At 46.2% G+C, this 27,994-nt stretch overlaps 1 protein-coding gene across 1 annotated transcript; it reads right to left on the bottom strand.

The window, feature by feature from the left end:
• Positions 1-96: 96 nt before the first annotated feature.
• On the bottom strand, positions 97-27,462 carry LOC307236757 (uncharacterized protein). Its single transcript, XM_080009266.1, has 5 exons — positions 27,341-27,462; positions 14,372-17,146; positions 12,829-13,947; positions 10,717-11,579; positions 97-4,093 (listed from the first exon to the last, which is right to left on the bottom strand). The coding sequence occupies exons 2-5, from the start codon at positions 16,909-16,911 to the stop codon at positions 3,666-3,668; spliced, it is 4,950 nt and encodes a 1,649-aa protein (XP_079865392.1). The 5' UTR covers positions 16,912-17,146; positions 27,341-27,462; the 3' UTR covers positions 97-3,665.
• Between the last annotated feature and the right edge of the window lie 532 nt (positions 27,463-27,994).

The following is a 27,994-nucleotide window of genomic DNA, read 5'->3' as shown; positions in this document are numbered from 1 at the left end:
CTTGTCTTCAGTCGGGGGAGAATGTGCGCAGGAGAAGCCTGCCGCCCTCTCGACCCCGGATGTTGAAGAAGATGTCCTCTACGGACGACTGGCGTTCCCGGCTAGATTGCACATTCAGAGTTTTGGGACACGGCGGTGCTATGGTCACACGCTTTATTTTAGTATCACCATAGGTTATTAGTGGATATCAACGACAGAGCCCTACACGATCTGCCAGTTCATATACAAAAGTCATACAGAGGAAATTATACAGAGGTACAAGGACGATACATGGTCTAACCAAACAGCACCAAGGGTTCTACCGCTACACTTCTACACGTTCCTGCTTCCACTCGCACCATTTTGTGTGCGTCCCACTGAAGACATGAAGCGTGTGATTATCCCGCGTTCAATGAGAGTCACACGTGGGGGGGGGGGGGGTACAAAAGTAGGTAGGGCGGAGGAGGGTGGAGGAGTTGCGATGAAAAGCTCAAGCAGCCAATAGCAGTTTCACCAAACAAATGTGGTTCGACGGAGCCGCAGAACATTGCGTTTTGGTTCCATTGAACCGCGAATCTTACGTTCCAATGCTACATTTGTCATGAATACAGGGCGTGTGGTGGGGACACAAAATGGCCGCCCAAAAAACTTGGCTGCAGGTGATCGTACGTCTCTGGCCGGGCCACACAGTCGGGTTGCGCTGAAAAACGGGAAGGAATCTCACCGCCCATGACTGTGACATCGCTGCAGGTCCCACGCCCCTCTCTGACCTTGACATGTCAATGAATTCATGTTTTGTGATAATTGTGCTGTTTGTAATTATGTGTTTGGTGTTCTGTTTGCTCTTTTAATTGTTTCACGTCCTATTTTTGGACTTTTTGGCTTTTAGGCCAGAGATCAAAAAACCACCGCAGGTCCTCGTTCTACAACCAAGTGTAAGCAAAGAATACATATCATTACATCATCACTTTTATATTCTACTTCTCTTTTTGTTTGTACCACAACCTGTTATACTATATACTTCACCTATCAGGCACGGGCATCAAAAATACATGTGCCAAAACAAAGTAATATACAAATACAATGTAATTACCAAGAAAGACAATCAAAAGGGGTAATTCACCATTTTCACAAACTCATCTCCGGAGAACGGCAGTTGCTGGTAGACAGGTTGCCATTTGGACACCTGAATTTATTCCAGCGGTTTTCCTGAAGGACAAAGCTAAACGGCTCCCGGGCATCAGCTTTGTACTTGAGGATAACCACTGACATCTGAGATAGACAGAGAAGGAGCTGTTTGCAATGAATTATCCGCGTTAATAGCCAGAGGTGCCGCATTGAGCAGTAAGGGTTTAGCCTTTGAGCTGCAAGAAAAACACAAGGTAGAAACATCCGTAGGCCAGACAGAGGAGCAGACATCTCCGGACGCCCTCAGGAGGTCGGATCGGTTCCACTCCAGTGAGGAAGGGCTGATGGAGGAGTCGGGTGTGGCTCAATCAACCAATAACTGAAAGAATATTGAGACTGAGACTACGCCACTTAAGTCCTGCCAAAGCAAACCAATCTACATCAACCAGTAGGAGGGTGTACCACTGGGCACCAGTACCAGTGCCAGTACACATTTAGAGGGCGGTGTCCCAAAGGCCTTGAAAGTCATCACTACGGCTCCTCCGCATGATGTTTTGGTCGAGGCGCCATGTTACGCGACGTCCCAACTCATTTGGGGATGAAACGAGCGTCTGTAAGCGGTGCAAGTCACACCAGAGACTATTGGGGAAAAGGTACAATTTGAGTAATGTCACTGGACTTGGGCGCAGAAAGAAATTACTTCAAGGCAACCCCCCCCTCCCACAAAATGTGTACAATACCCATAGTTGAGCATGGACATGCCAATTTGCCGTCAAAGCGTGTTGGTATTCGTGAAGAGTGAGTGACACCAGCGTAATTACTCTATGTATCGACATTTGAGATTGGTTGAAGACGGCAGACGGGGGTGGGGGGGTTGTGGCCGTTCGAGGTCGAAGCGGCGCAAGGGAGTTGGTGAAGGTTGGAGCAGTAGCCTTAACCTAAGGCCCTTTGAGACACACACACACACACAAGGAACTCTGTTTGAGAGGTGGGTGTAGCCTATCGTACCCCCACCAGGTGCACATATGCCGCACACTCAGAAACAGAAGTGCAGAGAATACAAAAGCCTCCACGGTTGTACGGTTGTTAAATGTGTCCAGACTTTTACGTTCGGAAAGAGAACTGGCGATGTGTGGGTTTGCAGTTTGAGCATCTTAAGAGTTGCTGGCGCTGCCAACTTCGGGAATGAACAGAAATACCGTACATGGTGCGGTGTAAACACCAGCATCTACCCGACAACAACAAGGGTGGATGTAGGGGGGAAAAGGCTCTCAAGTTATTTGCTGTACTAACAGTAACTTTTAACTGTTAAGAGGCCAACAGGAAGGTGGTGCAGTAAACCAAGTGTAAGGTAAGAGTCTCTCCCCTCCGACACAAAACCTCCCTTGTCTTACAATTGTCTGGTTGCCGGTCAGTTTCAGGTAAAATGTTTCATGCAGCAAAGGCATCGAGCTGATCCCTGGTTTCCTCTCCACCACGTCTCCATTTTCACCCACATTTGAAAATACGAGCGCTGTCCTTTAGTCAATGGAGAACTGTGTTCACCGCAGCCAGTATCCCACTTCCTGGCGATGGAAAGATAGAGAGAGCATTGCAAATTTGAACGGAGATAAACATTGCTGCTCCTCAGAACCACTGCCACCTGCTCGTTCATGACCACCGTCTTGCAGCCAAGTGAGCTACAGTTTAGCTTGCACCAGAGTTTCTCTCTGAAATTTGTCCTAACTGGGTGGAAAGGTCTCCAACGCGGCCTCTTTGACATTATGACATTTGACATAATATCTGGTGAAAACAGTATGTATGTTCTTTGATGGGTTTTGCTGCTGGGTATCAGGTTCTCTTGGTTGGCTGGTACTGGCTTAGAGGAAGGAGCAAACCTCGTTACGGCACAAAACATTGACAACTCTAAGGACAGAAAGACCTCGGGTTCTTCTGGGTGGCTGATCTCAGGGGTGCAGTCTTTAAACCAAAATGACCACTTCAAATCCATAGATACACCACCACGTCCTTCCGTCTGAGCTGCTCCATTCAACTATCAGTGCACCGTGAGAAACATACAGGACATTTGAATCCTTGGATCCTAGTGTCTTATTGTCAATGGATAGGGAGTATCAAACCTCTAACCCATTTGAATGCCAGTTCCACTCAATGGCAAAGACATAGCCCCACTTCTAGTGTCAATGGAAAAACCTAAGAGCACTATTTAATGCAACTGATGCATTGACTGTAACAACATTTATAGGAAGCTCTGGACAGCTCCATTCTTTAGAGCAATGTTCTGCAGGACCTTGAGAAGAGAACTGTACAGTGAGGCTGTTTCATTTGGAAATGTTTGCTAGCTGTACTTGTCCATTTTGATGGGTGTCTCTGTTCCAGGTTCTTCAGCTGCCAAGCTCCCCCTCCCCTCGAGGAAAGGTCTTGAGGGCGCGATGGGGCCCGGTCTGGGTGTTAGTTTACGGCACTGAACACCTCTGCTGGTGGCAACTCCACCCAACGCTGCTTTCGGCACACGCTCTCCCCTGGGTAGAGGCTTGGAGGCAACGGCTGGGAAAGGACATTTAAAGGAAAGGACGCGATGGGATAGTGAGGAAGGCTGAGGAGGACCCCCTGGACAGGGGCGGGCTGCTCCAGTGCACCTTCATGTGGTGCCTCAGGTTGGACCTGGAGGAGAAGCGCTTGTCGCACTGCTGGCAGGAGAACGGCTTCTCCTTGGTGTGGATCCGACGGTGGCAGACCAGCGCCGTGGAGACCCGGAAGGACTTGCCGCAGTCAGGGCACTGGTAGCGCTTGGGCTCTGTGTGGATGCGCCGGTGGTTTTTCAGGGACATTAGGTTGGGGAACTCCTTCTGGCAGGAGTTGCAGAAGTAGGTCCCCGTCTTGTGGCTGTTCTTGTGGTTGAGCAGGGAGCTGGCGTGGCGGTAGGAGCGCCCGCACTGGTTGCACACATAGCTCTTGGTGCTGCTGGTGGACTCCACCGGGCTCAGTTCTGGGGAAAAACAGAGACGAGTCACCCTTTTACAAAATGACAAAATGATGTGATTTGTTTGAGACAACAGCGCAAAACAGATATGAAATACTGGAATCTGTTTAACAAGTACACAGAAAGTAAAGGAATGTAAAGTCTTGTCTCCTGCAGTTTACTAGAGGTGACTATGTTAACAATCACACTTAAGTATCAAAGCACCAACTAGAGGTGCACCTCTGATAAAAGGGGCTTTCATAGAGTGTAAAATCTTGGCATAAGATTCCAAATCCCAATTTAGTTGACATTTCTGACATACAACCTTGGCTATTATGTAGCAGAACAAGTCTAAATTCCTGGCTTCTCATTACTAGTTTACATCACAAGGAACCAACTGTGAGGAGCCAACAGCTCTGTGGCCCCGAGGTTATTTTGACATCAGATGCAGAATTCCTTCTTCTAAACCAGCTCCGTCTCCGCTGGTATTCCAACGCTTTGAATAGCCACGAAACGTGGGGCACATGCAGCAAGACGAGAAGACAATGAGAGTCAGGTTTAGGAAAGCGATATGGCCTGTCCCGGGAGATTTTAGACACCGAAGGCAATTTTTAGGCATGAAACAGGTTTAGTGTTCCTACACAGAAGGGAACAATGGGCTATTTGTTGGCGCCTGAACGCCACATTAATGTCTGTTCCGCTCTTAAAATGGTTACATCCGAACAAAAACGCTGCATTTTGGCATCCCTTCATGCTCTCTCAGGGCTGTTTGTGTAGGCGCTGAGATGAGAATTGACCAATAGGACTTAATTTCCACCTAAATCCCAGGACTGCCGGGACGCGAAACGGAAGGGAACGAAGAGACAAAAGGTGGTTTAAACGTATGACAACAATCGGCTTAAATTCCAAATAACTGTGGAATTGGTTCCGTCTGTAATATTGCAAAAGGCCACCTCTACCATCAACATAGAATATAGATATTAATTTTAATGAATATTGAAAATACAATGATATAATGTATTGGTTGTCACAGGGAGAAGCCAGACGCCAAAGGTTTGCTCACGTCAAAAGAAAAATAAAAACAAAAACACAAAAACATTTTTCCCGTCATTTCTATTTAAATTCCAACCTTCCTGCAAGGACTCCACGTTATCTAACCGAGGAGCACAGAGAGGAACTGCGTGAGCATCACGACTGGCCTCCAACAGATTACTTGTGTTTATATTAGTCGTCAGTGTTGGACTGTGGGATTACATGGAATTTCCTTCGGGACAACCCATTTTTAGCCATAAAAGCCAGCGATGTTATGATTAACAAATTAGTCCTCAATTCGAGGCAAACGGATTTCATCTTCAGTTTTCGTCCTGAAACGACTGACTTGGGAGGTCGGTCCATTCCAATGTTGGTTCCCACAGTCCGTCTGCGTAGCCAGTTACTCCAACACACGCGGTATCAAGCCACGAGATACAACAGCGCTATTACTCAACAATGACAGCTTTTCTTTTTTTATCAAATACAAACCTTTATTGCGCACATTTGCTGCCAGACAGTAAAGAAAACCACAAAACACATTATTGGATATGACCAAGTGAGGCACAGAAAATGCAGCGTACAAAGGAGCAAGTCGGGGTGTTTTCACCCGCAGCGTTCTGAAACCGTTCCAAGTTAAAGCTTGACTGACGAAAGTCTAAAGCAGGGGTGGGGAACCGGCGGCCCCCGGGCCTATTAGGGCCCTCCGGTCACATGGTCCGCTGGGTGGCCCTTAGATCTGATAAAGCAGATTATTCTTCTGTTTTTTGGGGGGGGGCTTTTGAAAAAGAAGTCGCTCGTGCCTTATCCAACAGAGAGATAAACTTCCATGGGAAATTATGAAACTATTTTTTTCCTTTTAATTGCCCTATTTAAATGACCCAATGGGAACCGATGGAACGTCACAACGTACGTTGCATTTCAGATTTTCAAATTTACCTGTGAACATAACATGAGTAAATGCCACCTTAAGAGTCAACATAAGATGCAAATTTACACGTGAGTAACCCACATGGTGGTGGATGGTCGACTGGTTCCCCAGCCCCGGTGTGAAGGATGAGACACCAGGTCAAAGGTCAAAGAGTCAGAATGAGGCATTTAAAACACAAGCCAGTTGTCAATCAATAGTAGATATATTTATATACCAAGATATAGAAGTTCACCATTTTAGAGACATTGTGGGTTGTTGGGAAACCTTTCCACCTGGATTCATGATTTAGAGCCAATGTTGAAGCTTCCATTTCTTGCATTACAAATGTGGACGGTGGGAAATAAACAAATGCGGCCCAAACCGATATTTTAAACGTCAGATAAAAATTTGAAAACACATGTTTTAACACACATAAGCTGTGGCCAAAAAAAAATAAAAAAAAAAAAATACAAAAAAAAAATACAAAACCCCTCAACTGTGTTTAATTAAACAAAAAATAAAATAGCTTGACAGTAAACAAAAACTCCTCTTCCAGGCTGTCAATTGGTCAGGAAATAATCCAAACACTGGACTCCCCGACGGAGCGAAGGTGACGTTTAGAAGGGACAACAGGAGACCAACGTGTTCAGCAGCTGAAAGGAATTAAATTGGGGAAGCAAACTGACAAAAAAAAAAAAAAAAGTAAAATTGTGATTCTGTTGGTATAGCGGTTGCCTGTGTAAAACGGTAGTAACAGTTTGAGACAAAAAAAGACAGTAAACACTGGATTGTTTTAATAATGACGTGTAATGTTTCTGTGCCTTTTACACATGAATAGTTTTCGCCAGGTGAAAAAAAAACCTTTAATTCTGAGAATATCTGAATTCTAAGAAATTATCTGATTCTGACTCATGATCTGAGAATTAAAGCCTTAAATTAAGATCAATCTCAGAACAATTTTTTTAATATATTTTTCCCCGACCTGGCAATCTTTTTTCCTCATGTGACCTTAATTCTCTTCCGTACTTTCCAAACTCCGTGATTTGCTTAAAGTGTTGTTTCCAGCCGCGGGGGGCGGGGGCGTGGTGTCAGGCTCATTAATATTAATGGTCATACATTGCTCACCAGCGCCAACTTCCTACAGGTGAGAAGTGAAAAGGTTCATGTAAAGCACGGTCAACTCAGAAATAGAAATATGATTTGCTTCGTTTCATAATACCAAGATTGATTTTTTTCCCCCCAAAAGAAGCAAACAGAACAAAATGCATGACAGTAAAGTAATAAGTGATGTGATATTGGCATTTATTTTCCCCCAATTTCGTTTCCGATCCCTTAATACACTTTCAATTACCACTAGCAGTGTTCCATGAGGAGGAAGGACTACCTGTCTGTCTGCCTGTCTACCAGCTCTGTGTGTTTGAACTGTTGGATGCAATGGACAACAACGACCTCCACTTGTTGTTTTTTTTTTTCCAGCTATTTATTTTCAGGTCTCAGCAGTAAGGGTTATAGTATATGGACAAGGTTTTTTTGTTAAGAAATGAATTATCAAAACATAGTTTATAAAAGTGTATACTAGTAAGCATTACATATATATGCATGGAAACAACAAAAAAGTTAGAACTTTAAAAACAAAAAACGGTTATACTTGTTCCAAACAAATCAATCCTTTTCTTTCTTCTTTCTAAAACTACTTGTAAATGCAGGAGGGGAAAGTGTCCACTCGGGGAGGGGGGCGGGGGGAGAAAAAAAAAATAGAGGTTCTTTTTCTTTTTCAAAACGGTGAAAAATAAAATAAGGATCAGACTGAGAGAATGTACAGTTATTTGCGTGTTCTAGGTCAAAATCACATCAACTCCTACAGCACTTGAACGGTCACTCCACATCTCGACGCTGCTAGCACCAGTGCTCCCCGAAACGTTGAAAAAAACTGCATTTCTCACACACACACACACACACACACAGACACACACGCACGCACACAGATACACACACAATTAAATAAAGACCAAAAAAAAAAAAAAAAAAAAAAAAGCAATAAATACAAGCGGTTACCGTTTAAACTGGAACACAACAAAGATAAAAGTTTCAAATGATGCAAAAAGTTGAACGCAAAAAACTTAAAAAGCTCACCAAGTTTGTCCCTTTTGAGTGTGAAACAGGCTGTGGGCAAGTAGGTGTGTGTGTGTGTGTGTGTGTGTGTGTGTGTGTGGGGTTCAGTCAAACTTGGTGAGAAAGTAACGAGTGTGTGTGTGTGTGTGAGAAAGAAAACTGTCACATCACTTTGTAAAAGTAAAGAATAAAAATTATTTCCATGAAGCTCCTTAATCTTGGTACGTACTGCAGTGGGAACACGCAGGAGAGGTCTTTGGACCGGGTGCGTCGCCCACCGTCCGTCCCCCAAAACCGACTGACGTTTTGGGGCTCAACAGGGAGAGAGGAGGAAAACCTTTTCTCAAAGTGTGGTTAACCAGATTTTTTTTTTTTGTTGTTGTTTTTTTTTTTAACAGGAGGGGAACAGTCCTGCGGAACGAGCAAAGTTTTCTTTTTCGTGTTTTATCTTTTTATTTTTTTTCCCCCGAAGGGAGTCCATCTCGGTCGGCTCCGTGTGAGCAAGAGGAGAGAAGAGGAAGGTTACGGGTGGTTTACATCAACACGGCTCTAAACTCACATCCTACAGACTAGCGCCATCCAATACAAGTGTTAATAATCATCATAATATAAATAAATGCATTAACTACAATGTCGTCTTTTTTTTTTCATCTTATAAAAAGAGGTGCTGTAGATAATACAGTCAGAAGAACGATTACAATACAGGATAAAACAAAAAAAATAAAAATAAATAAAAATATGCCGGCATGGGCCTACAAATATACATCTTCCTTAAATTTGTTTTTTGTTTTTTTTTCCTTGTGTTTGTGGTTTTGAACCTTTTCCCTCTCCTCCATTTCGGAGTCGCCACGGCGCGTGGCCTATACAGACTCCGCCGGTTCGGGCGTGCGAGGCTCGGTACAGTACACCCTCTAACCAGAGAGAGAGCGAGAGAGAGAGAGAGAGAGAGAGAGAGAGCGAGAGAGAGAGAGAGAGAGAGAACTGTGATAAAATGGGCGGAGCAAAGCGAGGTCTACTAGTGTGATGTCATAAAGAGGCAGCCAATCAGAGGCTCGGGCTGCGGTCTGCAGGGAGACCTGCGAGGCTTTGAAGCTCATCTTCAAACTGCAAGTGACCCACACACGCGTGCGCGCAGACACACACACAGACAGAGACACACATACACACACACACACACACACACACACACACACACACACACACACACACACACACACACACACACACACACACACACACACACACACACACACACACACAGACAGACACATACAAGTTTAAAAGGGTTAGAGAGAGAGCGAGACGGTTCAACAACTCGCTTGAGTCCCGTAGTTTTCGCAATTTTCATAAAATCAGAAAAATAAAATCCCACAGCCGAGCTTAGACCGGTTACGTATCGCTCACACTTCAAAAAGAAAACAAAACGACACGCAGCTTGAATATTAAGAAGACAGGACAAAAAAAAAAAGAAAAGACGACTGGTTAGTCCAAGCATAGACGCTTTTACGACGTCACAAAGGCCGCAATCCAAGACAATAAAAAAAAAAAATTAAAATAAACCGCTTCATAGCCATCGACACGTTATGGGATGGGGAGGCGGGGAAATGCATGGAGAGAGAGCAGAGAAAGCAAATTCAACAACCGGCCAATCAGCTCCTGTGTTATAAAATGGACAAGCCCATGTGACCTGTGCGGCGTACCACCTGTGGAGTTCGCCCCATCATCCAATTTAGCCGCCGGCCGTGTCCCCCGCCCGTCAAGTCTGTCCGGCGGTCACCTTGCTTAAGCAGAACTTAAAGAGTCTTTACTGGCTCGTTCTTATCTTACGTAAGTTGCCTAACCTACGGGTCGGGGGCCCGGAAACGGGACACACGGACGCCAAATTTCGGTTCCCCGTACGAGGGGGGGGAAGCAGCCGGTTGTTCTCAATCTCCCCCAACTCGGATTACAAATCTCATCGACGCCAGGCAGAGTGAGGTCTGAGAACTTTGGTTCTATGGGGGCGAGGGCAGGCAGGGGGCGGGGCAGAAGCAGCAGCCCTCAGTCCGTGTAGCTGTGAGCGGGGTGCTACTACACTAGGCCTGTCTAGTCCGTCCGCCTGTCAGTCAGTCCGCCCTACATGTCGGGAAGAAACCGTAAGCAGCTGCCCGGCGCCACAACAAAGCGTTCAATAAGAAAGGCAACTGCATAAAAACAGGGCAGACGAAGCAATGCGTGTGCGTGTGTGTGTGTGTGTGTGTGTGTGTGTGTGTGTGTACGTAGTCCATTTTGGGTCCTCTCTGCCTCCCGTGTGTTAGTGGCGTCCATTTTGTGTTGTTCCTTGTGCATTATATATGGGCCTGTGCGGCATGCAGGGCCTCGACTGTCTGCCATGCAACCTGTCCTTCATACACACCCGTCCTCTTACACCACAGCCACGCATGGAAATGAGGAAGAGGAGGATGAGTGCACAGAGGCGGGGAACAACATTTTGGCACCTCGGGACACCTTGGCATTTGATTGGCTCCCCTTCCCGCTAGCTCCGCCCGCCCACCCCCCTCCCTCCCTCCCTCCCTCCCACCCGATCCCTTAACCTATATGAAGGGGCCGCCGGGCATACCCAAGAAGTTGGGCGCACCCATGGCCATGGATGGGGGCGCCGTCGAGCCGCTCCAGTGCACCTTCATGTGGTGCCTCAGGTTGGACTTTGAGGAGAAGCGCTTGTCGCACTGCTGGCAGGAGAACGGCTTCTCCTTGGTGTGGATCCGACGGTGGCAGATGAGCTGGGTGGAGACACGGAAGGACTTGCCGCAGTCGGGGCACTGGTAGCGCTTGGGCTCTGTGTGGATGCGCCGGTGGTTTTTTAGGGACATCAGGTTGGGGAACTCCTTCTGGCAGGAGTTGCAGAAGTAGGTCCCCGTCTTGTGGCTGTTCTTGTGGTTGAGCAGGGAGCTGGCGTGGCGGTAGGCGCGCCCGCACTGGTCGCACACATGAGACTTGACGACCCCGCCACGGCCCTGGCGGCTACGGGCCTTGGCCACACAATTTGGGTCGAGGCCCTGTGCCTGCATCAGGGTGAGGTCCAGGCCCGATCCCCAGCCCAGCTCCTGGGAGCCCCCCGGCCGGGGCTGCTGGGGTCTGGGCTGGCGGGGCTGCGGGTTCTGGCCGTGGCTTATCTCCAAATGGAGCCTAAAGCTGGCCTGTGTGGGGAAGGAGCGCTGGCAGGACCGGCAGGTGAGCTCTCGCTGCTTCTGGTGGACACGGCGGTGGTTGTAGAGCTGGGAGGAGACACGGAAGGCCTTGCCGCAGTCGTGGCAGCGGTGTCGGCGAGTCTCTGAGTGGATTCGACGGTGGTTCTTCAAGGCGAGCAGATTGGAGTAGGTCTTGAGGCAGACGGCGCAGTGGTAGATGCCGACGGTGTGGGTGTTCTTGTGGTTGAGAAGGGAGCTGGCGTGACGGTAGGACCGGCCGCACTGATCACATCTGTGCAGCGATAGATTTAAAAAAGGGGGGGGGGGGGGGTCAGAGGAAGGAAAGGCAGGGAGGGAAGAGGAAAATGGAGATTAGCAACTGATCGTGGATGTTTGCGTTCACCATTCTAGCCATGTTAATCTTAATATCTGGTTACCACTTTCTGTTAAAATAAGTAGAAAAAGTTGATGCTTTAAACTTATCCTCCAAGGTAGCTACATTTCACACATACAGGTATATGATCTGAAATCCGGCTAATAGCTTTCATGAAAACTATTAAAGTGGTGTACCATTTTAAACTAGGATTTCTAGAAAGGTAAAACAGAAGGTTTGTGGGTAGTTGGGTGGGAGGGGGGACAGGGGAGAAGCTATGGACAAACTGGATAAAGTAGGAACACGGGAGGTATCAAATGCTTCCTGCACTGCACAAAGTGACACAAGCTTCTTTCAAAGCTTTGTTCATAGCTAAAACCACCCCGTTGGATACAACAGCCAATCTTTTGATGCCTACATCAAATGTGGCAATGAAAAAAAAATAATAATAAATATCCCAATGGAGAAAATGTCTATCTCGTGGCAATGTAGTCGGAACTACCATAATCACAAGTTTCGGTCTTAATTAATAATTTTTTATTTTTCCAAGAGGATTAACATGTGCAGTGCAGCTAGCTCAAAATACTTCCCTTCCATTCCTGAGGCTTAATCTTAGCAAGAGATTGATTCACAAGAGCCAAAGGCCCAATCACATAATATGGGCCTAAACAGTCTCTATTCTGATAACTGGCCATCAATATAATCTACATAGGACAACAATCAATCACAAACAAAACACTACAGTTAAATTCATAACAAGTACAAGGAACACACAAAAACATTACTTTTAGCTTATGTGCAAAAATAAATAAATAAATAAATAAAAATTAAAATAAATAAATAAATAAAAGAACTACTTGGTAAGAGAAAACAAAGGAAAAAACAATTCATCTAAATTAAAATGTTTGATAGTAGGAATCCTAGGAAAAAAAACTACTGTGTGTGATATGCTATCTGAAAGCAAACAGGGTTGACTTATCTGGTCTCTCCACTAATTCAATTTGTCCAAACTTCAGAAAAATCCGAATTCCGGCACGCGTATGGTCCCAAGGAAGCCGGATTGGAGATCATATACCTGTAATAGACATGTAGAGACCTAAATTGATCTTCACTATTTTTTGGAGGGGTTTCAACTTCGAAGAATCACAAACAACTGACGAGAACTCACGTGTACCGACATTCTTCGCCCTCTCCTCCGGGTGCGACGGCCTTCCTCCTGCCTTCCATGCCTACCTGGTTGTCCCCGCAGCGATGCCTGGCCAGGCCCGACCGCCCTTGGAAACTCTTCCCACAGCTGGGGCAACCGAAGGGCGTAGCCCCTTCCTCATGGACCTTCTGGTGGTTGCGTAGGAATCTGGCAAGCCGGAAAGCTTTTCCGCACGTGTGGCAGATGTGCTTTTTCCGCTGCGTGTGGATACGCATGTGGTTGCGTAGAGCCATGTAGTTGGTGTACGGCTTGTCACAGAAGTTGCAACGGAAGTCACCCGTCTTGTGGGTGTGCTTGTGGTTCAGCAGGGAGCTGGCATGCTTGTAGGCACAGCTGCACAGGTCACAGGCGTAGGGCCTTTCATCAGAGTCTATGTCCACCACACTGCGGCCTTCCATACTAAGGGTGGAGCTGTTCACTGAGGCGGCAGAGGAGGAAGGCAGATGCTGGGCTGGGCAGTCGTGGCTTGCTAGCTCATCTGCAGTGGCAAAGCCTTCACAGCAGCCGTCACACTCAAAATCCATCTGGGCCCCGGGTCCCTGTGGTCCCTTACAGAGACCCGCCGTGGTGTGGGTAGCTAGCTGCTTCTGGGTACGAAAGCCCTTGCCACACTCCTGGCAGTTGTGCTTCTTCTGGGCAAAATGGAGGCGCAGGTGGTTCTTCATGGCCAGCCGGTTGGGGTAAGTAGAGTTGCAGACATTGCAGTGGTACTCCCCAATCTTGTGGAGGTTCTTGTGATTGGCCAGGCTGCCCGCGTGGCGGTACGTCTTCCCACACTCATCACAGGCAAAGGGCCGGCGCCCACCCTCAGATAAGTCAAACTTCTGTGGCCTAGAAGTTCCAGCTGAGGAGTAGGGCTTCTTAAAGCCCTGGGGACCATATTTCATGGCTCCCATTCCATGGGTCTTGGAGGACTCTGCTCTCATACTCTGCATCTGGGATGGCCCGGGTTGCTGGAAGCGGGATCCGTTGGGACCTGTGCGGACCAGACCTTTTGCACGATGCTCCTCATGGAGACGCAGGTGGTTTATCAGCTGCTTTTGAATCTTGAAGGCCTTACCACACTCTTCACACTTGTGCCTGCAGCAGGGGAGAGAACAGATTGAGGAAAGTAAAGAATTATCAAAAATAAATCTAAATCATATAGATTCTATTTGCATTCTTGCAATTTATCTTGATCACTTAAGCTATGACGGCTTAATCATAGAACCAAATAATTGGTTTTGCCTTACATAATTTGAAATTCTTCAACTTATTTTTTGCTCAAAATTGACAATTCACAAGTTAAATCATTGATTCCTTGTCATGCGGTTGAATGTGCATTTGTCACATTTATTTTGCAATGTTAAATTGTATTTCTTGGATAACTATAATGAAAGCAACATTCTACATCTTTGCAAGAAATAACATGAAACAATTATCAACATTTCCTTTCATATTTGAGTTGTGGCCTACAACTCAACTATGGAAAGAAAAAATAAAAACAAACCTAGAATAAACTCACCTCTTAAGGTCAAAGTGTGTCCTTTGGTGATTCTTGAGAGCCAGTAGATTGTAGTAGCGCTTCTGGCACACAAGGCAGCGGAAAACACCAGTCTTATGGGACTTCTTGTGGTTGAGTAGGGAGCAGGGATGCCTGTATCCTCTGCCACACTGGTCACACTTGTGGGGCCTGTCGCTCTGGTCTCCCATCGACCTGCGACCATCACCCCCGACATCGTTACTTCCCCCAGCGACCCCTCCACTGACGCCATCCCCTCCAGACATCCCTTTGGCTCCATTCAGGCCCTGTTTACCCATGCTGCCAGCACGGTTCTTGCCGGGGCAAAGGTGGGTGATAAGGTGGTGGCGGTCAGCGAAAAACATTCCGCAGTCAACGCAAATATGATTGCGCCCATCCATCTTGTCGTTGCCATTGGTGGAGCCGCTCCCCAGGCCCTGGGCCTGCCCGTCCGGTCGCTGCGGTCCGTGGACCAGCTGGTGATTCAGGAGGTCCTGCTTCCTGGAGAAACTCTGGCCGCAAGTGGAACAGATCATTCTCCAATCCTGTCCCAAGTTGGATGGACCGGGTGTTGTTGGGTTGTTGGCATGGCTACGGAGGTGGCTTCTTAGAGCCCTGAGGCTGGCGTAGTGGTTGCCGCACACAGAGCACTGATACACCTCCCCATCATCCTCGTCTTTGTCATTGCTGGCCATCCTCTTGCCACCACTCTGGGAGTACTGGCGCTGACTGCTACCTTCCTTCATGCTGCTTGAGCCCCCAGAGGGCAGGGAGGTCCCGCCAGGGCTATGATAGTTCATGTTCCCCATGAAACCGTTGGACATGTTGCTCTGCTGTTGTTGCTGCTGGCCACGCCGTGGGCACATGTGTGACTTGATGCCAGATATGTCACCGTACATTTCGCCGCAGTCAGCGCACATATGTCTATCGGCCTGGCGATGTGCCGAGCTACTTTGGGACAAGGAACTTCCATCAAAACGGTCATGGAACTCTAAAGAGTCTAAGCCACTGCTGTGACCACCGTCTGGTACAAAGTGGGCGGTATCACCGAGGTTGCCTGGCAGGGAGATTGGAGTGGTGGCGCCACTGCCCTCCTGGACATAACTCTGCTGGGAATCAAGAGTAAGCGGCTCAGAGGACAGCCAGTCATTGCTGTCGTTGTTAATGGGCTGGTTTGAGGGGCGGCCTTTGTGGCTGCGCAGGTGGCTGTGGAGTGCAGCCAGATGAGGGTACTGCTTACAGCAGATGGTGCACTGGTAGTGGCCCGTCTGGTGGGATCGCTTGTGGTTGACCAGACTCCCTGCGTGGCGGTAGCTTTTGCCACACTCCCCACACTTAAAGCGGCGCTCTCCGTCATCTGGGGAGTTGGCCTGGGGCACTCTGCCACCCGAAGGGGACGACACAGAACCCTGAGAACCCGAGCTCATTCCATCGGAATTAAGGATGGAGCTGTCCTGACTGTGAGAGCCGGGATGAGGGTCGTGGGTCAAGTAGTGGACCTTCAGGCTCTCCAGATCTGGGTGGCCTGCACCGCAATAAGCACAAGTATAGATGGGATTGTTGACGGGAGGTCCCATTATAGGGTCGTAGGGTCCCCTTTTTTCGCTGGGCAGCGGTGGGAGAGGGAGTGGATCCCCCAAGGCAGGGGTGTATGCTGGGGAGCGAACCGCACTCAGGTTGTGAGGCATGATGCCAGGAAAGCTGCGGGGAAGGCCAAGGGAGGAGGATGCTGCGTTGTGCAGCAGGATGTGCTCCTGAAAGTCCGCCTTGTTCGGCAGCGCCACCTGACACAGGTGGCAGAAGCAGGATCCGCCGTCGTCGTTCTGGGACGACTGGTTGCTGCTGCTACTGCTGCTGCTCACCATTGATGCCCCGGGGGTCTTAAACTTGGAGTGGGTGCGCTCGTGGCCGTTGAGGGCCGCCAGGTTGCTGAACTGTTTGAAACACACAGAGCACTTGAAAGTTCCTTGCTGGTGGCACTTCTTGTGGTTCACCAGACTACCGTGGTGCCGGTAGGTTCTGTCACACTGGTCGCACTTGAAGGGTCTGTCCCAGGCGTCGTCAGATCCGGGGGAGCCTTTTTTTCCGTGGTCGTCTGGTTCGTGGCTCTGCAGGACACTATGGCCCATGCCACTGTTGTTCAAATGGGAGCGTGCAAAGCCGTCGGAGAGGTCCTGAGCCAGGCCGTAGTCCCTCTCGTCGTGGCCCCCGTCTTCCGGTACCTCCTCGCTCTCTTCCTCTGTCTGCGCGCTACTAGGGGATAAAGTATGGATGCGTAGGTGATTTTTTAAAGCTACCGCGTTGGGCAAAGTACGGGTACAAACAGGGCACTGGAACGAACCTACTTCGTGAGATTTCTTATGATGAGCTAAGCTGCCTGCGTGCTTGTAAATTCTGCCACACTGTTCACACTCGAAACGTCCGGTCTCTTCTTGCTGGTAATGTGCTTTCATATGTTCTAGTAGACTAGGTGTACTCGGGCAAACCATATCACATTCTTTACAGGGGAAACCCTTTGCACGGCTCATATCATGCATTGCCATAGTACTGTGATTCAAATCGGAAGAGAGAATCACAGTTCACAACACAGCCATGAACAGTGATTAGGAAGTGGGGGGAGGGGGAGAAGACTGTGGCTTAGCTCTTTAGCAGTGGGGGGTTGGTGGCCATTTCTCCCCAAAACCGGAAGCAGGTTGAACCTTCAGGGCCCTCCCTGGCAGGCAGGAGGCGGGCCTGGGGGAGGGGGGAGGGGGGGTCACACCGGCCAATGAGAGTACACTGTGGAAACAACGAAAACACACTGTTAGACAAAGGTATTTACAGTCATAAAATAAAACTGTAACAAGGCAAATCTAGTGTGCACTCAACTTATAAGATGTATGTTAACAGCTCTGCTTTAAAATAATGATTAATGCTAAAGTGCATTAGCGCAATTATAATCCTGTTGATATTCTGGTCCTTCACATGAATTTTGAGGACTAGAAAGATAGCACTTAAACCATAAACAAGGAGGAAACAATAAGTACAAGTAATTTATGAGATTTGTAGTACAAGTTGATAAAAAAAAGCTTAATTACTAAGGCAGCATTGACTGAGCATGACCAATGTCCTCCTGCACCGTCAGACATTAAACTAAATAATACCACAAAATAAATAATACAAAAATGTGATCACATATCTGACAAAAGTCATTAGTGAAGTGTTAAGAAGCACAATCAACAGGTAAATAGTTAACAATAATAATTTTCAAAAAATGCCGTGATTGGACCGTATATTTTGTGCCAGACAAATCCTGGAGGCATCATTTAGCGTCAATAGATTTAAGACGAGGGATGGTGATTTTCAATGGTTTCACAGATCGAGTGATCGCATTTTGTACTCGATTCCAAATGGATGACTAGCATGGGGAAGAATTTATTTTTTTAAACGCATCCTGACCTTGCGGCACCACTGGTTAAAATGTTCTTTTCCCCGTCTTTATGAAGTGGCAACGGAAAGTCAATCAGTTTGGACGATATAAAGCTGACCTTTCACCTCTAACCAATCATGTCTGTAGACATAGAAATAAGCCCTGCCCCTCCCTCGTGGGCAGGTTGTGGTTTGTAAACACAGTTACATCAAACATTCGGAGAGGAAGGAGAAAGATGACGTAATAGTTAATTTGGATATTTAAGTTCTGACCCAAAGCAGACTGTAAATATCCATTGCAGTGTTTCCCACAGAATTTGATTTAATATTTGGTGGTAGCTGGAATTAAAAGAAAAAAAAGTTAAGATCAGGGCTATTTTAGAGATTTTTTTTTATGAACTAAACCCATTTGTCCTTATTTACTTTTTATATACTTTTCACTTGTTACATGTTAACAAATAACTGACAGTTTGTATGAACCAGAAAACTATTACGACTTCCAACTTTGATCTGATTGGCTAAGCGACAATAATGGGACATCGTGCCTGTGATGTTCGGCTCTCGACCAAATGGCGAGTGGCACCAGTCGCATTGGAGAGGAAAGCGGCCGCGCGTCATAATGTTGACTGAAGGGGCTTGTGGCGGCTCCAGAACACTGGAGGGCGGATATATCAATCGGCAGCTCGCGCATGGCACATAAACCTGTGTTGTGGTTTGGTCCGGTATATATTGATTGTATAGGAACCGGCAAACTGCCATAGTAGTAGCGCTTGGGTTCCGAACCCAAGGAGCGGTACTCAGATGGGTCCATTGTCAATGGGTAAGTGAGAGAGACAGAGAGAGAGAAAGAGAGAGAGAATCGATGCAGCTCTACAATGAAATAATATTTTACCCATTTTAAATAGTACAAAGAAATAGAAAATGTGGCGGTCAATGTCAATATTGTGGTGGGCCGCCACAAATACATCAATTAGCATGTCACAACAAGTAGTTGTGACATGCATAGCCTTGGTGAGGAAAAAATAAATAACAAAAATCAGGAAAAATAAAATAAAAATCGAGGAGGCACGTCACAGCGAGTAATCCATTACCCGTACCCCTCCCTATTTAAGACATTTTCAAATCATGTTAAGGAGTTACACTGTGCAAGGAGATTAAAACATAAACCAAATTATTCATACAACAATGAAAAGGGTATTTATCTTAAAAATGCCTGAACAAATTAAAGCCAATTTCAGAGGGCCAAGTTGTTCAATAATTAAAATATTGTTATCATTTAGCTATTTAAAAATGAAAATCTGGAAGCGCCTACATGGCATATTTAACCAAAGGTCGGGCCCAAAACCACTACATCACACATTGTGAGGCGTAGGCCTGCAGGGACACACCTTTGTTGATAGTGTAAAGAGATGGAAAAGGACTCAGCCCTTCCCCCACTGCAGTGACAACAGGCCAGATGTGTTACTGCTCATCCCACGGCCACTACAACACCTTGGTTTGGTGCCATTATTTAGACATAGTCTATTTTATAACAGGACACATACCAGTTAGAATCTAATGTTGGGTGACTTAACGATGTCAAGATCCTTTAAATCAGGTCTGGCACGACACCTAAATATTTACTATTTCACTAATAGGTTAACAAGCTAAGTTTACAGAATAACAGAAATAGCTCGAAGTTATTTATTTAATATTAAACATGGTTGTTGCTGTGGTTTTCTACTACCATTAGATGAACAAACCAAACAAAATCCAAAGAAAACCACAAAATGAACAGAATCGATGCAGTTGTTTCCGAGTGCTCGGCCTATTCCCTGCGCTGCGCCGAGGCCTCCTCTTGGTTTTCATGGCTGGTGGCCTAATATTTACACACTGCTGTTTGCTCCGTCACCACGTGACCATGGCACCTCTGCTGGGGGGGCGGGGGGGACTTCACAGGCCAGTGCCGTTTGGCTTTCACACAATGGGCGAACACAGAAAAAGCCTGCGAAAGGGACTTCTGTATTTAACAAAGGCAAGGGATCGCGCATCAAATCTCTGCACCTTAAAAAAAGGTTTCAATTCCCTTTTCAAAATTGTACCTAATTTAAAATTTAATTTAAAAAGATCGAGAATCTAGTCAATAGAGAACGGTTAAATATGATAATGTATACTTTATTAATCCTGTGGGGAAATTAGTGCTCTGCATTTACCCATCCTAGTATCTGATGTATCCAGGAGCAGTTGGCTTAAGTGTCTTGCTCAAGGACACTTCAGTAGTCCACAGCCGGCGATCGAACTGGCAATCTTCCCATTACTAGACTTCCTGCTCTACCGCCTGAGCTACTGTCCCCTTTGTTCCCCAGCTTGTTTAGGTTATAAACAGAAGGTTTTCTAAGCTTTAGAACTGTGGCGGTCAGGTTTTCAGTTGACTGCCACACTTCGTTAAAACGTTTACTCTCTAAAAGTGGTGTGACTACAATAATATTGACAATTCTCCCAAATGCATACATATGTATAACAAGATTAAGTTGAAAACTTACACTAAAGAAAACATTTTTAACTGGACCAGCACTAGTAAAATTATTATATACAGTAACTCCATGGCAAAGAACCACACAAATAAAAAGGCATATACAATAAAAGCATACTACATTTAGAATTCAGAGATGAAACGTATCCTACCACTGGAATCAACAGCGTCAGCATACAGTAATATGACGTCTTTAAGAAGAACTACTCAAGTTAGCTGCAGGGGAGTTGTTGTTCATTTGTGTGAATTAGGAAAAAAGGACCCGGATTAGAGACCAGACAAGAGACCTCATCTGCAGGTTAAACGTTTACACTAAGCTCAGTGGGGAGGAGACCTAAGAAAAGCCTTTTAAACAGCATTGTAGTGTGTTTACAAAGGGACCGCCTGCCCCAGCAGTGCACACTCAGCCTTCCTCACGTCAGGAACACACTGTAGATAGCTTACAATAAAGTTGTAAAGTGTATGATCACTGATGTTATACTGAAAGGGCCTTTTTTCTCTCACTTCCATTCTCATACCCAAAGAAATCAAAATAAAGGGGCTCCATTTAAACCATGCTAATATTGTGGCTACTCTTTATGTAGCAATGCCAAACATATGATCACTTATTAAGTCTACAGTGCTATTATTGAAGACAATGATGAAAACAGGATGATAGAATATACTATTTTGAAACAACACCCAATACAGAAAAGCTTTAGGTCATATCCTCCTTATAAAGATTGGCAAACAGAGGCTCCAGTTGGAGGAATAAATAGTTGAAATTAGGGATGCAACGATACAGTGGGACCTCGGTTCGTGATATATCCACTTTTGGGCCATAGTAACAGTATTATCTTTATATTTAAGAAAAAAAATAAAAAAGATTTTTTAAGTTAAAAGACATAATAAATGTTTGGGGCTTTTTTTGTATTGTGCCATAAATAACTAGTGTAACACTGTGTGTATGCCTGTAGGGAGAGATGGGGGTTGAAGCTCATTGGTGAGTTTTTATAATATGCACAAGTTCATCTGATTGGAGGAGAGATGCCCAAGACAGCGGGAAGATTGACCCAGGTGTCTAAGGGGCCAGTTCCTGGCGGAGAGTCAGAGTGTGGCAGAAAAGAAGAGGAAAGTGGGGCAAGCACCTGGTGCGAGTGGAAGCAAGTGTCTGAAGAGAATTTCTTAATAAAAAGGCACACAGCCATCCAAGGGGGTCATTTATATTTACATACATACCCTTTTTTTTAAATATATATATATTTTTTTTGCGTGTTACGCACAGTTCCGTAGTTCCGATCAGAGTGATCGTGCCGCGCCAATGCACTCATGCATCTACACCGACTTACTTTGCACACCGTTAACGGGAATATTTCTCTCTAATGTGCATTCACAGTACAACAAACTGGATGAACTTAAGTTTAACTTTATTGCTCATCACATGTTAAATTGATAACATTTTAAAAATACACAATCGAACGGCAATCTCAGCGTTCAAGTTGTGTTTTTTTTATTTTTATATATTCAAATTGTATTTGAATTTTAAACTTCAATCCTGCAGCCCTACCGTGTACCACTGCATCCCTAGTTTAAATAAATTGTCTCCCTACCCGTTGCTACAGACAAAGAGGTAAACGTAGGGAAATATATCTGGGACCTGAGGCCGCGACCAGGGAATGTGGGTAAAGAGAGATGGATGGATGTAAAAATATACTTGACATATCGAAAGCCTAAATAAGATCTCAGTTCATTTCGCAGAGCCTACAGACGTGATCTTCTGTGACACCCTCCCTTCTACCTCACTAACTAATCAGATTAGGAGTTATTCACTTGACATGATTATAACAAGTAAAATGACGGTTATCATTGTAATCAGATGCTCCCTAATCTGTAACAGATTATACTTTGCACTTAATCGGCTCTGTCCTGTACACATGTATACACAGATGTCACAAGAAGCCAAAAATCCCAAAATGTATCCCCCACAATATGCACCCACAGACAGGTTATGAGCCGCACCCTCAATTATTAACAATGATTCAGTGATACATTTAAATTCACCTACAACAGAGGCAGCTCAACACAAAAACTTTAAACGATAGGTTCGTTAACATAAACTCACGTCTCCCAAACAGTTATCCCTGGGGGCTAGACTGCTGACGGCTGGAATTAAGTTGTTGTTGGGGTTACACCAACGGCTTATTATGGAAACTCATTGAAACAAAGTTGAAGAATTATAGTAGAGAATGGTCTGGGAAGGAGAAACATGAAGGCCATATCAAGCCAATTTCATTCCTGACATACTCCATCGAAAGCAGGGTTGCGGATGGTAACGGAACGTCAAGATTGGGCAATACACCATGGAAACCAGTGATATGCGCAGCAGACGTAAACCGACACGAGACTACTCGTGAGCATCAATGACTCAACGTGAAGACAGCAATCACTTCAAAGTTTCACCAGGACAATTTTTCAATTTGGATTCTTCACTCAATACTTAGTATCACTCAGAAAAGCAGCAGAACGAGTTGGAAGAAATGATACTTGAAATAAAACAGGTAAAATTCTAACACAATGTGTATAGTACTACTGTACTGTACTACTAGTTATTTTGTGCGTACATATATATATGATAAGTTCAATAAACTTACTTACAGAAGAATAAAGCAAATTATTTCTGTATTAAAATGAATTATATGAAATGATTCCATTAAATACTTGTCAGAGGGTACACTGACAAGTTGGTAACGACCCTCACTATGCCTAAAATTTCAATACACTGTATATTGATACTGTATCCAATCATGACATCTGGCCCAATACGCCCTATCAATTAAAGTTCACTAGAGGTGCTGTGGGTGGTACTGCACCACCCAGAGCCGAACTCAGCCCTGTGGCCCGCCAGCCCCTCCTCTGCTCTGGTGCCCGGCAGGCCATCTGGCCCAGCGAGTCCCTCTTCAAGTCAATCAGAGAGTGGCGCGAGGCAGCAGATAGCCAGATGGCCCCCGTCGTGCAGAAAACACCACTTCCGCTACGCCCGGCCATCCACCGAGGACCCTGCTGCACTCAGACTGACGGAGGAGAAGGAGACGGCGAGAGAGGAAACGTAGAGAGGCGAGACGGGGGAAAAAAGGAGCAATGGGAAGAGAGATGAGGTGGGGGGTCCAGGTTAGAAATGAACAGGGGGGAAAATGGAGGAAGGGAAGAGAGATAGGGGTGGGGGGTCCGGGTTAGGAATGAATGGGGGAGGGAGGGTGAGGGAAAGGAAACATCCAGCAGCTCAAAGGAAAGTGGGTGAAAAAAAAGGTGTGGGAGAGGTTTTGATTGGCGGGAGGGAAAATGGAGGAACTGGGGCTGGTGGAGTGAGGTAGACGGAGAGGGAGAGCGAGGCGCACACACACACACGACAGGTAGGACGACAGTAGACCAACCAGCCACACATTGTGTAGGGACAAAACACTGGATTTACTGTAGAAACAGAACAACGACAACTAAATACCTTCTGTTGGGGGAGTAATATATCTGCAACGCTGCATTACCAAATTAATTGAACAGGCACAACCAATCATTTCAATTAAATTTCAGAAGTTTTTAATATTCACTAGGGGATAGAAATGTAGAATATGAAATAACCATAATCAACTGGGTACGGAAAATGTATTTCTAAAAATCAGTATTCTCAGTGACTTAAGGTAAAGTAAAAACAAACACCATATCAAAATGTAATGTGACAACAAGTTATTATTGTAATTTAGCTGAAATAGGCCCCAAATATATTCCTCACCACAGATGTAAAACACTAAGGGGCCAAAAAACAATTTCTACACCTTAAGTTGCATTTTGGTTTTGGAAATGCAAAGATCAAATGAACAAATCGTTTAAAACAACTAAAGTAAAGTAGGGCATAATCAATAATGCGGTTGGGAATCAAACCTCCACCCGTGACGCTGCCTGTGTCGTCATCACCTTTAAGTACCACCTCAGAAACAAACCCTCATTGCATCTTATGTGTAAAACGGCCAGGATTCTGTCTGGACCTCTGGGGTCAGGCTTGGGGAGCAGCCAACAGAAACCTTGTTTGTTCCTGAGGCTCCGCCGCCTCCCTCCAGCCCTCATCCTAAATGTGTCTAAACACTGTCTAAACAGGGCCTCATGCCACATTTAAACACGTGTAAATAGAGCCCAGATGGGTAGAGGAAAAAAATAACACGATTTCCTTAAAACAAATCCAAGAAATACAGATTGCATTCCTTTTTGTATATATGTACAGCTGTGTTTGAAATGCCTCGGAGCCCGGTGTGGATTTCTGTTTAGGGGTTGTGATGGCTGGTTGGAAGATGGATGGTTGTGAAAAGTACTCCCTCGGATGCTACAAGTACAGTATCCAGGCTCCCTAATATGCATTTCCTTATCATGTATTTCTGAACATTTATTCATGAGCAATTTGAAGAGCATAGTCTTTGACCCGATAATAGTGATGGATCCCCCCCCCCCGTCTGGCCACATATCTACTTTGCTGAAGATTATTCTAAAGGAAAATCAACCCTATCTCCTTATCTTTCTTTGCATACGCATGGAATGTAAAAAGCAAAGAATAAAGTGACAAAAAAATGCTCTCTGTTATTACCATCTGAAAATAGAAGGCAGGACTGTACACAGAAAGCTGGAAATAGGTGACATGATCGAAAGAGAGTATCTGCAGAGGGGAGCCGAGGTACGAAGGAAACGCCTCCATTTAAACTGAAGGTGACAGCCGAACAGCACCTGCAGCTGACAATGAAGTCCTGTACGTCTGCACGCAGCCTTCAAAACCTGCCACGCTCGTACAGAACCCCCCCCTCACCCACACACACAGTCCATCCGCTCCAGAACCCCCCGCCCCGACCCCCTTGTTATTCTGTGTATAGGTTATAGAAGTTATGTAGATAGGGACATTCCCCTAACCCTAACCCTGACAAACTGGATGCAGGGGGGCACCACGCTCCAGCAAAGTCAGGCAAAACAGCCCCTCCCCCACATGCACACAAAAAAGCTATGGGATTTCTCCAAAAATAAGAAAAATACCGATGTAGGATTACCTGATGCATAGAAACTATTTATTTTTTTACTATTTTTTTTTAAATCCGTGGACCTTTACATCGTCTGCTACTAACTCAACGCAAACCCCATTCAACATTTGTTGTAATGGAGAGGCGACAAGTATTTTTTCCTCACAATAACCACAGCAAATTTTACACAATTGGGATGCATCACAATACAATTACAAATTAACCGTGTACGGATAGAGAACTAACAAAGCTACATGAACTATACATCAGCATAAGGTTCGATATCAGACGAAAACTGTCGTAAAGTTAGTAAATGTACGAGGCACTAATGTTTCAGACCGCATACTGTGAGAACATATTAAATCTAATTTGCAAAATCATCATTAATTTACACTACAGGGCGGCATGTATTTAAAAAATTAATCGCACACAATATCAGGGGAAAACGACGTTTCACTAAAATGCATTCTATTACTTGGCATCATAGGATGCATTAAGTCCAACATGTATATAAATAAATCCGACGAGGTGCCCATTCTAAGGATGCTTTCAACCCCAATTTAGGAGATTAAACAAATAAGTAATGTCTGTAACGGTGGCTAAAACAATCAGAATGCATTGCGTTGATAAGGTCTTTTGATGGTTGTAATCTGTGGGGAAACTGTGATAATATCGCAGCAGGTTATGATCACTTTTCATTCACGTGTAGATTTGCATCAACGCTCCTTTCACTTTTTTCTTCCGACTCCGACCTCTTTCTCTGCAGATCATGTAAACAAACCGCAAAAAAGCTCCGGTTGCATGAGAACCGCTCAGAAAGCCCGTTTTTTAACTTATTTTTTCCTCCCCCCTTTAAGGTGAAACGACGATTTTCAAAAGGCGTTTGAAACCCACTCGGATCGGATCTGTATTTTTTCCCCTCCACGCAGATCGGAACCCGAGCCCCTCTTACTGTTTACACACGCGGTGTTTTGATTCGACTAAACCGAGCGATCCAACTGGGGACCCGGGCGAGCCGGATCTTTCAATTAAATTATATAAAATAACGAATTACAAACAGCCACAAAAAACCCAACTGTTTTCTTGTGCAAAATTGGGACAAAGGGTTCAAAAGCCCGGACTGAACCGGGTCTCCTGACCTTGCCGTCCCTCCAGCAGGACAAAGCGGAGCCGCTTTGCCGCCCAGACCGCCGACATTTCCTCCAGAGTCTCCGAATAAAACAACGGGCAGGCCGGGAAACCCGCCGCTAAAGCCCCCCGTGTGATATCACCCGAGCCGCAAACAGATAAAACCGTTTAATTCGTGCGGGTCCGCCGCGGTTCCGCGGCGGTGAAGCGGATTTAAATCCTCCCTCAAACCCCCCGAACCCACTTTCACTGAGCCGTTTTCACGGGAAAATGGCTTTCCGGCGGAGAGCCATTTTCCCCGATGCTAACCCAGAAGCTAACCCGTTAGCCTGCACTGCTCCGTTTTAAACGTTATTTACCCCGGAGCGCGACCTCACGCCCCGACGCCGATAGCGGGGTAAACGTTTCCAGGATAACCGCGTCCCGAACACGACGCGGTCGGGCGTCGATCCCGGCACATCTCACGGACGTCGGGGAGGGGGGCGGCGGGGCGAGGAACGCGAACTGTGCGGGCAGGCTCCGCGGCCGAGCGACAGTTAGCATTGGCGTTAGCCACCTAGCAGCAGCGCCACCCCCCCCCACCCCCCACGATGCTATTTAGACTGACTCTGTCGTCCCGGCTGTAATATCGCCCCGAAATAACACAAAATCCGCATTAAATTGAAGGGTTCGCTGGAATAAAAACAGCGGCGGGTCCCAGCTTAAATATCACACACAGGAAAAACCCGATAAACAGAGGATGTGCGCGCTGGTTAGCGTTAGCGTTAGCGTCGCCGGGCTAGCCCGCAGCTACACAAAGCTCCGGCCGCCGCGGCCCGCCGAGCGGGGGGAGAGGATCGCTTCCTTTTTTTTTTTTTTCTTCCCCTCCCTTTGAGCGCGTTCCGCGGCTCTACTCACCCCGTCTGCTCGGCCTCTGCGAACGGCGGCGGCGGGGGGGAGGAAAAAAAAAGCGGGTCTCGCGGATTCACCGACCAGACATGGCGGTTATTGTGTTGTTTTTCTCCCCTCCCCCGACTCGGGCTCTCCGGGCTTTTTTCCACCGACTCGACATCGTACTTCCTGCGAGCGGAGCGGGAGCGGAGCGGGGACGGACGCCGCTGCGCATGCGCGTCATCCTGCGCAGAATTAAAAAAATAAATAAATAAAATAGGGGGGCGATAAATATATAAATAACTAAATAAAAACGCACCGTCTTCTGCCTCCCCTCGCCGACGTCAAACGGATTTAGTCCGTTTTGGTTTTTCTTAGGATAGAAACCGGTAATATTTTATTTGAAATCGCCCCGGCTGTGAAACGGTCTGATACGGACGGAGCGCCCTGCGCGGTGCGGCTCGGCTGATCGCGGGGCTAATGACATTCTGAGGTCATTTTTATCACGCCGTTAAAATCGCAACCGTCATGATTATTATCATTAATTTGTTTATTTTATTATTTTATTCTGATTTTTTTTTTGGGGGGGGGGGGGGGGGGCGCTCCGTCAATGACCAGTGCGTCTGAAGCCCCGTGTTTGCGTGCGCCACATCCAATCAATTAAAATATCGATCCCATCCC

The sequence above is a fragment of the Zeus faber genome (assembly GCF_960531495.2).
Source record: "Zeus faber genome assembly, chromosome: 11".
In the NCBI taxonomy this organism is placed as follows: domain Eukaryota; kingdom Metazoa; phylum Chordata; class Actinopteri; order Zeiformes; family Zeidae; genus Zeus; species Zeus faber.
Note: the sequence above shows the minus strand (reverse complement) of the source record. Positions and strands in the feature narration are given on the sequence as shown.